Genomic DNA, 12,635 nt, shown 5'->3' with positions numbered 1-12,635 from the left:
TTTATTTAATCAGGTACAACTTTTTTAAAAGAATTAAATTATATAATAAAAATATATAATTAAATAAAATGATAATATTTTATATTTTTAAAATATTTATATATGTAATTTACTGACATTATTATTTTTATTTATATTATAATAAATAACATGAATATCTTGATATAAATAAAAAATATTGCTACTAAATTATAAATATTATTATAAAAGATAAATTTAATATATAAAATAAAAATAAAACTTATATAAATATTTTTTAAGAACTGTGATTTTAATCATTCCTTAAACATTTTTTAAAGTTCTTATTTTTTAAGATAATATTGATCAATTATAGTAATAAAAGATTAAAATAAGTGGGGACAAAGATATTATATTTTAAAATATAGGAGAACTCAATTAATAAATAAAAAAAATAAAAAAATAGATTTAATATAATAGATAAAATAGGAGAATAAATTTTGTAATTAAATGTTTTTTAAACTATATCCAAAATGAAAAGAAACGAATCAAATAAATTTACATCAGACGACAGAAAGAAGTAACAGAAGCAAAAAAGAATACGTGGACTAATTGTAAACGAAAACAGAGGTTCCATATAAAAAAAAATAAAAATACAGTAACAAGTTCTCATCCTATGTATAAAAGATAAGTGTCCTCTTTGTAACATTTGTTTCTTCAAAACTTTCCGTGTAATATGCGGTCTTTAATTTTCATTTTATTTTCAAATTCAAAAAATACTCGCAAAACACGACCTGCGCGTATTTAGTATTTGTTATTAATTTTTATATATATATATATATATATATTTTATTTGTTTAATTTATTTTAATTAAAGCCAACTAACACACTTTTTCTCTCTCTTCTTCCTTCCTTCTTTCTCTCTTTCTTTCTCTGTTACAAGGTCTCAAAACTCTGTTCTTGGGTTGTCTGATTCTCTCTGAACCACACAGCGTGACCGGCGAGCTTAATCTCGCCGGAAAATTGCCCTACGCTGGCCGGAATCTCCAAAATTTCCGATTTGAAATCCGAATTGTGATTCTGTTTTTCCTTTTCTTTTTGCCAGTGTTTGAGTCTTTAGAAACAGCCAAAAATAAAAAAAGAATTTGCTTTTCTTCTTTTTATCCTGGAGTGAGATTGCAAGGAAAGCAATGCGGAGAGAGGAGATGAAATTTTTGAAAAGAAATCTCGAGATCCCTTATTTCTGAATTCCTAGTGTTATATACCTCTTGCAAGATTCAATTTTTCTTCTTCTCCGTCTTTCTTTTTCAAAAGTTTCCTATGAGAAGGTTGTTAAATTTTGTGAAGAATAGAGATTTTGGAGTTTTTTGTGCTGGGGAGTTGGTGTTTGAATTGAGGTCAGAATTTTGTCTGGTTAAAAATATTATAATCTGTGTATTATTATTTTTTAAATAGCAATATTTATTTTTTGGCTGATTATGTCTTGGTGCTTCCGACTTTGGGATTATGACCTGTTTATGTTCATCATCACTAATTCCCCTTTTGGAAAATTGTGTTTTTGCCCCTGATCTGTTCATGTTTAAGGCTTTTCCTGCAAAATTCCCTTACAAAGGTGGAATTGAAAGCCTAAGTCTGATGCCTTTTCATTTTCATTTTTTGGTTGGTTGCAAAAAGGGGAAGTTGGCTGTTATTTATGTGCAGTTGAATAGGAATCTCCTAATTTCTATGGATGGTTTTGTTTCTATTCCCTGCATTTTATTGGCAACCAAAATGGTTCAATTGTGTTAGGTCTTTGGTAGGTAAGCCACGAGCTTTATTCTTTCCCCCCAATAGAATCCCTTTCCGGTGGTATTTAGTTGAAGATGCAACCATTTTTGCATCGATCTCTTTGAAATTTTTGGCAAGTAGAATTTAGGTAGCATAGTTTAAATTACCCGGTTCTTGCCCGTTTTTTTTTTTAATCTAATAGAATCTAATAGTCAAGAGATTAAGATAACTGATATTTTCTGGGTTTGACATGGCCTCAAGTTTCTTGTTTCTTTTTTGATTGGAGTTTCATGTTCACTGTTATGTGCGCTTTCCCTTGTCAAGTAAATGACCTAAAATTTATTTCCAATATACAAGGATGAATAGAGTCCAAGGAAGCTAGCAATTGGTGAGTTTTTCAGCAATATTACTCTTTTTCCAGATTCTCTGGACTCTGAGGCTGCAGGATGCCTTTTCAAATCATGGATCAGAGGGGGGTTTCTGCTTCATCCCACTTTTTTGATGACATTTCCTTTCGCTCTGAGGTATTTTTATTGTAATTTTAGTTTCTTGAACTTCTGTAATGTGACCCCGAGAATTTAATGATCATCAGATCCCTAATTGTACAGTTTTATTAAACTTGGGTCTTTATTTATTTTTGCTTTCAAAATGTTAATTAACTTCTCTCTGACCTTCAATGCTATTACCTTTATGACTCGTTGGTTTTGTAAACTTGTCCTGAATTCTGTTTTTTTGGGCAGAGGAATGTTGGATTGCAGAAACCAAAATCTATTAATGACCATTACCCACAAGGTAAGGACAGATCACTCCATTATTTGTTCAAAATTGTTCTGTATGCTGTACCGGTTTACTAGTACTCTCTAATGCCCTCATTAATGCCCCAAGATTTCTATCTAACAAAATACTACCAATTGTTATTGAGACATTAAATGGACTATTCAGAATTTGGTTCACAAATTGATTAGTCACTTTTGTTTATTTTAGGATTATTTTTCTGTATGTGTGTGTATGTTTCTGCATACTTTATACTTTATAGGATAGAACTGCTCTCAATTTTGAATTGTGGTAATACATTTCCATTTTAGGGCTTTTCAGCCAATATTTCTTTTCCTTCTGTTTTGGACGACTTGTAAATGTTTGGGTGCACATGGAACAAGTGATTATTAATGTAAACTAGAAATTGGCTATGATATGTGTGTGATTGTTAAGTCGATTTTCCTCTCACTTTTTAGCTTTCAACAATATATAAATGTTTGGTTGTTCTTGCTCTTGAATCTGATATAATGATCATCAGTTATCAATCAATATAGTAGAGTACTTTGAATGAGCGATTGATGTCAAACCATTTTTATACATCTATCTCAATTACTGTATTACTTTATCTGCAAAACATGTTACTAATTGCTGGATAAGTAAGTTGTGCTATTCTGATTTTATCAGGAAACAATGGAATGGTAGCATCACCTGGCAGCATTTTGAATGCTACACCACCCCTTGATGTAAATGCAAAAGTTGGCTTACTGGTGCCACAGGCTAGTCTACCTGAGGATAGTATACATTCCACGGAATCATCGAATTGCCGTCCCAAATCATTGTCTGATGCATGTCTGCAGTCAGCACCTACCTCTTATGGTTTAATTGGGAACAAGATTGTGACCAATGCTGCCCCTTGTGAAAGTAGTTTATTCTCAAGCTCCATGTCTGAGATATTTAGCCAAAAGTGTAAGTCTCTGTTTCATGCCTACCGAGCATACATATATGATGGGTATTGTGGCATCATTAAGTGATCGGTACTAATGAAATGTCCTTTCATCTGTCTAATAAGTTATTTGCTATCTGTTTAAGGTTTTCTGATTTTACTTCAGTTAAATTGATATTATTATCTGTCTACTTACTTGCATATCTTGGTGCAGTAAGGTTATTCGGGAATGATGTTCGGTCTGATCATCTCATTAATGCTGATTCCCCTCCTGAGGAAGAACCATATAAATCTCTTGAAGAAATGGAGGCTGACACTATAGGGAATCTCCTTCCTGATGAAGATGATCTGTTTTCTGGTGTTGTTGATGAGTTAGGATGCAGTTCTCATGCCAGAACAAATGATGATTTTGAAGATTTTGATCTGTTTAGCAGTGGGGGAGGCATGGAGATGGAAGGAGATGAACATTTAAGTTCAGGAAAAAGAATAAGTGCTCTCGATGGAGATTTTGGTTTCTTTGGAGGTTATAAAGGAAAACTTCCTTTTGTTGAACAGCCTTCTAGAACACTTTTTGTTAGAAACATTAATAGCAATGTAGACGACTCTGAGCTAAAGGCTCTCTTTGAGGTGTGTCTATATTCTTCTTTGCTGAATGATGTTATCTTATATTCTCAGGAAGCATTTCATATCATTAATCATAAAATGTAAATGCACTATTATGTTTGTTCTGGCAGCAATATGGAGATATCCGAACCATTTATACAGCCAGTAAGCATCGTGGGTTTGTCATGATTTCTTATCAAGATCTAAGGGCAGCACAAAATGCAATGCAAGAACTTCAAAATAGGCCATTGAGGTCTAGGAAACTTGATATACATTATTCAATTCCAAAGGTATAATATTAATAACTTGTCCTGTATGCATATTTCCATTTCCATTGCTATCATTTGGATAAAATTGGTTGCTATTATCGTTCTTATCATCTTAGCAGTTAGTATTAGAACTATGTGCTTTGCTTTTTCAATTACTTTCTCTTCCTACTTTTTACACTTGGGTTATAGATGTATATTAACATGAAGACATGTTAGGTCAATGCTCCAGAAAAGGATATTGGCCATGGTACACTGATGCTATCTGGTCTTGATTCACCTGTTTTAGATGACGAGCTTAAACAAATTTTTGGATTTTATGGAGAAATTAAAGAAGTAAGTTGTCCATTGTTGGTTTCCCCTGTTTTTAGTTTAGTTGCATGTGTTTTATGAAGATTATACAAGGTTCCTTAAATATTATGTCTTCAATGGCAGATCTATGAATATCCAGAAATGAATAATCACAAATTTATAGAGTTTTATGATGTCCGAGCTGCGGAGGCTGCTCTTCGTGCATTGAACAAGATTGACATTTCTGGGAAGCAGATCAAGCTTGAACCTGGCCATCCTAGGTTTGAAACATGGTGGCTTGACCCATTTTCCCCCTCTTTTTGTAAATTTATTTTCTTCTCTAACTTGTAGCAGCTCTTGTAAGTGTTTTCTGTATTTTATGTGTGCCTATCTAAAAGATATTATGCAGGTGGTTTTATTTTGGATATGCATATCTATTTGTATCACCTTTAATTGCTGCCTTTTTTTTGTTGGCTTTTATGGTTATTGGAATGCAAAGTTGTTATAGATCACCTTGATGCAAAACTAGTTACATTTTCCTTTTGAGAAGCTATTTCCTTCTCTTTCACAACCATGGAAACCTTGCATTTGTAGTTTGATGCACCAGTCTCGGAAGGGGCAAGAGGAGCGAGATCTTGGTCAAAGTATTATAGACAACTTATCATCAAGACAAAAAGGTAAGATTTTATCTGCCTGCACTTATTTTTTTCTTAGGATGCAAATGCTCTTCATGGTTTAACTAGACATTATTTACAGCAACAGTGCCTTCTGGAGTAATTGGATCTGGTTGCTTTGAAAATGGATATAATCAGAGATTTCAATCTACAGTTAGGCAACCGCTGAATGCATTTATGGATAATGCATTCATTCATGTGAATTCTGGTATTCACAACACTGTGAGAGGGGCACCTGCTGGAAAAGTGTCCAGTGTTTGTGAGTCAAGTAGCTTTATTGATGCAATGAACTTTGCATCTGGTTCGAGATTTCATCCTCATTCCTTACCTGAGTATCGTGATAGTTTAGCTAATGGTAGTCCATATAACTTTTCTAGCTCCATTAGCAACATGGCTAACAATATAGGTGCTGGAGCAACAGAAGCCTCTGATGGCAGGCATATTCAGGGAATGGGCTCAACTGGGAACTTGGCAGAATTTAATGCAGGAGGTTAGTGCACCTTTTTTATGTGCTAAGAATGCTTAATGTGTATTTTTCCTTTTGTGCAATAGTTTTCAAAAGATTACTGTCTATTTAGAAAATTGTTACTCAAAGCGGCTAAATGACTAGAGAGGATAAAATTGTTTATTTGAACAACATCCTAGCAAGTTTTTTTTTACTGACATATGCCAAAAATATTAATCACTTATTAAAGATCAAGGTATTGGTTGAACAGGGTTTTAAATAGCGTGCTATAGTGGTGCAGTGGTGCGGAGAAGCCCCTGCCCACTACAGGGGCTGCTGTAGCGGAGCAGTTTAGTGTAGCGGGCACTATAGTGTGGTGCTATGTGTTGATTCCAGAAAATCCCTCTGAACAAAGACATCAGGTCTTTCTTGGAGGGCTATTTTTGGGATTTTAATTTCCAGAAATAAAATCTATAGATGTAATAATAGTTAAAATGATAAAGAAAACTTGGATTTAAAAGATGATGATATTTGATGATTGATAATTCCTATCTAGGATGCTTGTATTTGTATTTGACATTTGTTGGTATGAGTGGTGATATTTGGACACCCATGATTTACAAACACCCCACCAATACCTCTCATTTCTCTCTATCTCTCTCTTCACATCACATCACCAATCTTATCTGTCACTTATCTCTCTCAAGGTGCCTACATGACCACACCCTTTGGGTGTCCAAGAATCTTTTTCCTTGTTGGTATTTACTTGTATGTTTTGTTTAAGACACTTCTGACTTTTTATTGTTAAATTATTATATGTATATAGCATACATTATATAAACTATGAAAAAAAAAAATCAAAATAGTGGCTATCCCGCTATACCCTATCTCTCTATGGTGTATTTTGAGCCAACCGCTATGTGCCGCTATCCGGGATTTAAAACATTGGGTTTGAATATTTTAGAGTTGTCTGACTATCTGGGATTAAGAATTCCAAATTAAATATGGGTCTTCAGTTCAAGTGGTTGGAACTGGGTAATTGTAAGCTGAACAAATTTGTAATGTGGGTTTAACAGTTTTACATCTAATCCTGATGTGGCATCTTTGTTTTACTTTTGCTCATCAGGAAATGGGATACGCCCACATCATGGACTTTATCATATGTGGAACAGCTCCAATTTGCAACAGCAAACTTCATCAAGTACCATGCTTTGGCAGAAATCACCATCATTTGTTAATGATGCTTCTTCTCCGGGCCTTCCACAGATGTCAAGCTTTGCTAGAACACCGCCTCATATGCTGAGAACACCACATATGATGGACCATCATGTTGGATCAGCACCAGTTGTTACAGCCTCACCATGGGAAAGGAAAAATTCTTACTTGGGAGGGTCCCCTGAGGCTTCTGGTTTTCGCTTGGGTTCTCTAGGAAGTGGAGGTTTTCATGGTTCCTGGCAAATGCATCCACTGGATTTTCCTTCTCATAACATGTTTTCTCATGTTGGTGGGAATGGCACCGAACTAACATCCAATGCTGGACAGAACTCTCCTAAGCAGTTATCTCATGTTTTCCCTGTGAGACATCCTATGTCTTCAATGTCAAAATTTGATGCTTCCAATGAACGTATGAGAAACCTTTATCACCGTAGAAATGAAGCAAACACCAACAATGTTGATAAAAAACTGTATGAGCTTGATTTAGGTCGCATATTGCGTGGGGAAGACAGCCGAACTACACTTATGATAAAAAATATTCCCAACAAGTATGTTAATTGTCTCCCCCGCTTTTTGGTTGTTCTTGCTTCTTAATTTTCTGTCTTCAACTGAATGTTGCACCGGTAAAACTGTTAGTTTCCTTAAAGCCATTATTTTATTTTTATAGATTATTTTTAGATCTACTAATACTAACATAGACACATGTTTTACATTTAATGGTTTTATCCAAGTTGGCAGCTGAGCATTTGGCTCTTGAGTTTTTAATTTTGAAGCGTTTAAGTTATTGCTTGCTAATGCTTCCATTGACACACTTGTGCATGCCTGTCCTCATCTGACATATACTTTTATGTTTATCGATCAGATTTTAGAGGCAGTAAAGAATTCATACTCTCTTGCATTAGTCTCCCGGTTTGACCTGTTTCTGTTTTTTTATTTGCTATTTGTTTGGTAGGTATACTTCAAAGATGCTTCTTGCTGCAATAGACGAGCAATGTAAGGGAACTTATGATTTTCTGTATTTACCGATTGATTTCAAGGTAAGTATCTCTGGTTGATTGATTCTTTCCTTTTGAGAATAAATAATAAATATGTTTCTAATTTGATTCTACGATGATTGCAGAATAAATGTAATGTTGGCTATGCATTCATAAACATGATTGATCCTGGTCAAATTATTCCTTTCCACCAGGTTATTTGGATGTTGTTATGTAATATTAATTTGAGCTTTCTATCTATGTACTATCAATTTTGAGTTCCTCATGTTGATGGAACTAAATAAAAACATGTTTTGCAGGCTTTTGATGGGAAAAAATGGGAGAAGTTTAATAGTGAAAAAGTAGCCTCACTTGCCTATGCCCGAATTCAAGGAAAAGCTTCTCTTATTGCTCATTTTCAGAACTCAAGCCTGATGAACGAAGACAAACGTTGCCGTCCTATTCTCTTCCATACAGATGGCCCAAATGCTGGTGATCCGGTAAATCAAGCTTGTTCTTTAGTTATACTTATTAACCCTCCCCCTATGAGCTAGTTGGGGTTGAGTTAGGGTCAAATCCAAATTCTAAGATACTTACTATATTATCCACACACTAGGCCCATTAATACTATGCGTGAGGGGGTGCATTAGAAAAAACTCAAATCTCACGTCAACTCAAAGATAGTGTCAGGGTTACATATATAAGTGGGGGACAATGCTCATTCTTTGAGCTAATTTTTAGGTTGAGTTAGGTCCAAACTTATGTACAGGTGAGACATGCCTAAGGTTCATTGTGACACCCTCTACCCTTACAATTATAACTAACTAATTAAATAAATCATACAAAATTTATTTAAAAGATTATAAACACATAATAATAAAAGAGAAGAAAAAAAAAACATGCAAAATTAATTAATAATTTTTCTTTTTAAACACATTTAATTTAAATCAATTCAAAAGGATAAAAGTTCACATCCACTTAGTGAAAACATAATAGAATTTATTTTTTTTAATAAAAGGTAAGATTATCCCGGCTCAAAACAAGGCCGTCCACTCTAAATAAATAAATAATAAAAAGAAACTAAAGTAGAAAAGTATAACGCAATTGTAACATTCAGTAAATCATAACATGTGAAAATCATAATATGCGAGGTAAAGTCGTATGCCCCAATATCACACTTATCAGAGCATATCCCTATCACAGACTAATTCTCTTCATCTCTAGCATGTGACTCATCATATGAAGGCTCACCTGAAACAAAGTGACAATCAGTTCAAACACAAACACACACCGGGAGTGAGTTATCACATTCGTATATAATAAAACATTAGAGCATATGAAATATATAATACTTAAAGCTGAATTTATATAAAAAACATTACTGCACAAAATCGCACACATTATTCACACCCATTCAAGTTTACACACTCCATAAAATAACAACAACCACAATTGTTAACTCAATGAAATTCAAACACAAGCGTTATGCAACAATTATACTAAGACTTAAGCCTACATGCAATGTGGTACCATTTTTCAGTGAAAAACCTCGTCGGGCGCCTAGGAGTACATGACAGGACATGCCTCACAATGGGCAAATCAGGTCACTCTCACTAAGTGAAATCATAGGGAGACCAGTCAGGGGCACGCTGTTTTGCGAGAATGCTCCAACCATGTGGGATCGGCACAGGCTTACAGGAGCACTCAAACCGGATGACCCCCAAGGCCTACACTCCGAAGAGTCCGTCAGGGCCTCTCCCTCCTGATTCAGGTCCAACCCAAAAAAACATTTGAACACACAGACTCTACCTATGAATTATGCAATACACACAACTACTCAATTGTTTTCAAAATCTCAATTGTATATATTTTAAAAATATATATATATATATTTTAACCCAGTGCACCTCAAGTGATTAACTCGTCGGGTTCCCACAGTGGATCCCATCACAACTCATCGCGCATTAACTCGTCGCCCTTAAAAGGTCTTACAGTTGTGTGATTACATAATTCATGGCTCACAATTCAAAACAGACAACATCTCAAGAGTCATGTAATTCACAATCCATCACGTATCAATTGATTATCACTTACACATCATCTCAATCACATTTTCATAATAAAATAATTTATTGCATCTCATGCACCCTACACATATGATTCAATAGTAACATTTACTTGACATCACAAAATATAAATTAAATCGAAATATATTAATTCAGCAAAATAAATAAAAAGAACTTCTATAACAATTAATCTATAAAGTCACAACAATAATCACTATGAAACAATAATATCTATAACCCTATTTTTATTTATTTATTTATTATTATTATTACACATCACAGTAAAAGTGTTTACTTGAAATACACTAAGACAAAAATAAATAGAGTACTAAACCATTTTTTTTATACTTTCAAATGTATCCTAAGGCTCAAAAATATTTCAACTAAGTTACCAACATCAAGAAAATGCCTAATTACAATGTGAATACAACTTAAGTTAATTTCTTTAAATGATTTTAGCCAATTCATTTATCCAACAATCCCTACACATACGAATTTCATGACGAGAAATCACCCACGTGAAATAAAATATAAAAACAGTATCGATATATATGTACATGTATACACTGCGGTGTGAAAAAAAAATAATGATAAAAAAAATAAAAAGAACAAGATTGAAAGGCCAACATATCTGGTATAAACAAAATCACCACCACACAATTTTTATGCTAATTATAAAGAATTCTAATTCCTAAGGTACACACCTAACACAGGAACACATCAATACTACAACAAACTCGCAACAGAACACCAATTGGTTCATCAAACACACTCAATCTGCGATTAAATATGAAAACATAATTAAATTTATAAACATCCCAAAATAACCCAAAAATTGATCCTCTAGGGATCCCTACACATGTTCATTCTAATTCCCAAGCGTGAGTAACTCATCCCTTACCTCAAGGTAGTCGCTTAAATGTTCTCTGTTAGCAATGGTGGCGTCTCTGGTGCTCTCTAGAGCTCCTCCTCTGGTTGCTCTGTTAGGGTTCTTGTGCGTCAGAAAAGAAAAAGGGACAGAAGTGTTTTGTAAAAGCTGCTCTAGGTTAACATTTGGTTTATATAGTAGAGATTTATGACCTAATTATATTTTTATTTATTTATTTATTTATTAACTTATTGCTGTATTATTTATTTATTAAAAAACACGGCTGTTACATTCATAAGCTCTTATGAGGCAGTATCTCTGGTCAACGAGGGTCTTGTGGTCAATAATAGAATTAGGATATAGGTTCTGGAATCTCCAAGACCTGATGTGCATTTAACAATAAAAATGGCATGTTTGATTCCAATTAGAAGGAATAACATATTATCTGATTCTTCTGGTGGTGATAAAATTGATCAATATTTTTTTTGTCTCTGCAGGAGCCTTTTCCCATGGGTGCCAATATTAGACTGAGACCTGGAAAATCTCGCACTGCTGGCAATGAGGAGAATCGAAGCCAAGGGAGCCCTTCAACTTTGTCAAGTGGAGAAGACGCTAATGGGATAGACTCTTCAAAAAACACTTAATTGATTTAGCCTTGCTTGGGCACTAACTGTTCAACATTGCACCATAATGTCATGTCAACCCCCAAGTCTGTATATTGACATTTTCTTTTTATGAGAGAAGAGCCAGTAGGAAAAGGGCTCACAATTTTTTTGCTTATAGAGGAGCCTTAAACACAAGTTTTCTGAGGCCTAAGGTACATAACCAGAATGAAGTCACTCATTGTAGTAACCTTTCTTTATTTCCTAAATTTTTGATTGGCGTCCTGCTACCTTCTCACAAGTTTAGAGAATGGATTAACTGAAGCTCAAAATTTTTGTTAGCTTTGAACAGATGATGATGATGTCACCATTTGCATTAAGTTCCCTTCAGAGTTGTGGGGTTCAAGGGGACTTAACTGCGGATTTTGTTGTTCATTATTGTTGTACTACTTTTTTTTGTTGGACAAAATATTGTTGTACTGTTGTTTATATGTATTTTTTTATTTTATTTTATAAATTCTGGGGCGTTTGTGCCCTTCTGGGATCAGTTTTTTTTCTATAAAAGGGAATGTTGAGGAACATCTTCGTTTTACTTTATTATTATTATTTCGGATATTGTTATTTCTCTTGCAATTGCAATCTCTGAAATTCTTGCGGCCTACCCAATACCACTTTGCAGTGATTTCTCAGCCGTCAAATAGATAATAGACAGAGCTTTGGCTGCATCGTCCAATCATAAAAAGATGCATATGGTTTAAAGCTCTGATTTTTAGCTCTCAGTCCCAGCCATGACCCTCCCCATGTCTGGTTGTGCATCTTTCAAAATCACCTCATTCTCCATATATCGTCCAAACACAAGGTAAATTCTATTTTAAAGAAAAATCAAACACAAATTAATTAACTCCTAAAAGAATAGGAGCCAATTAGAATGTATCTAACTCAATTAATTTTAGACTTTAATTTTCAATGTTATAAATGCAAAAAAAGATGTGAATAGTCAGGTTATTTATTAGTTATCCGTAAAACTAGTAGATTATGTTCACGATGATAATAAAAATGCGAATATACTTTAATAAAAATATTATGTTCAGTTTATTTATAATTAAATACACATAATAAAAAGGATCAAAATAAGATTTTCTTAAAGAATATTAAATTACCCGTTTTTTTTACAAAAACGGCTACAAAGAAGTCGTGCTTAGCACGT

At 33.9% G+C, this 12,635-nt stretch overlaps 1 protein-coding gene across 4 annotated transcripts; it reads left to right on the top strand.

Annotated features, from left to right (window-relative positions):
• Nucleotides 1-669: 669 nt before the first annotated feature.
• On the top strand, nucleotides 670-12,009 carry LOC106798747 (protein MEI2-like 4). Of its 4 annotated transcripts, none has more exons than XM_041015626.1 (15): nucleotides 670-1,355; nucleotides 2,147-2,249; nucleotides 2,466-2,517; nucleotides 3,166-3,447; nucleotides 3,639-4,051; nucleotides 4,159-4,317; nucleotides 4,513-4,629; nucleotides 4,729-4,865; nucleotides 5,179-5,261; nucleotides 5,341-5,748; nucleotides 6,830-7,466; nucleotides 7,871-7,955; nucleotides 8,039-8,107; nucleotides 8,213-8,392; nucleotides 11,324-12,009. In XM_041015626.1, exons 2-15 carry the CDS (start codon nucleotides 2,172-2,174, stop codon nucleotides 11,468-11,470), a joined length of 2,847 nt encoding a protein of 948 aa, XP_040871560.1. In that variant the 5' UTR covers nucleotides 670-1,355; nucleotides 2,147-2,171; the 3' UTR covers nucleotides 11,471-12,009. The 4 variants fall into 4 exon arrangements, with proteins under 4 accessions (XP_040871560.1, XP_014631297.1, XP_014631296.1 ...); XM_014775811.3 differs by having other exon boundaries at nucleotides 822-1,355; nucleotides 2,083-2,249; nucleotides 5,347-5,748; XM_014775810.3 differs by having other exon boundaries at nucleotides 823-1,355; nucleotides 2,083-2,249.
• Nucleotides 12,010-12,635: the final 626 nt, after the last annotated feature.

The sequence above is a fragment of the Glycine max genome, chromosome 5 (genome assembly GCF_000004515.6).
Source record: "Glycine max cultivar Williams 82 chromosome 5, Glycine_max_v4.0, whole genome shotgun sequence".
Taxonomy (NCBI): Eukaryota; Viridiplantae; Streptophyta; class Magnoliopsida; order Fabales; family Fabaceae; genus Glycine; species Glycine max.
The sequence above is the reverse complement of the archived record's forward strand: the minus strand, read 5'-3'. Positions and strand labels throughout refer to the sequence as shown.

What these genes read in the sequence shown, in the direction of transcription:
- LOC106798747 (XM_041015626.1), top strand. Translation starts at nt 2,172, where the DNA reads ATGCCTTTTCAAATCATGGATCAGAGGGGGGTTTCTGCTTCATCCCAC. An exon ending in TACATTATTCAATTCCAAAG is followed by an intron (nt 4,318 to 4,512) that starts GTATAATATTAA and finishes AAGACATGTTAG; the next exon opens with GTCAATGCTCCAGAAAAGGA. An exon ending in TTTATGGAGAAATTAAAGAA is followed by an intron (nt 4,630 to 4,728) that starts GTAAGTTGTCCA and finishes CTTCAATGGCAG; the next exon opens with ATCTATGAATATCCAGAAAT.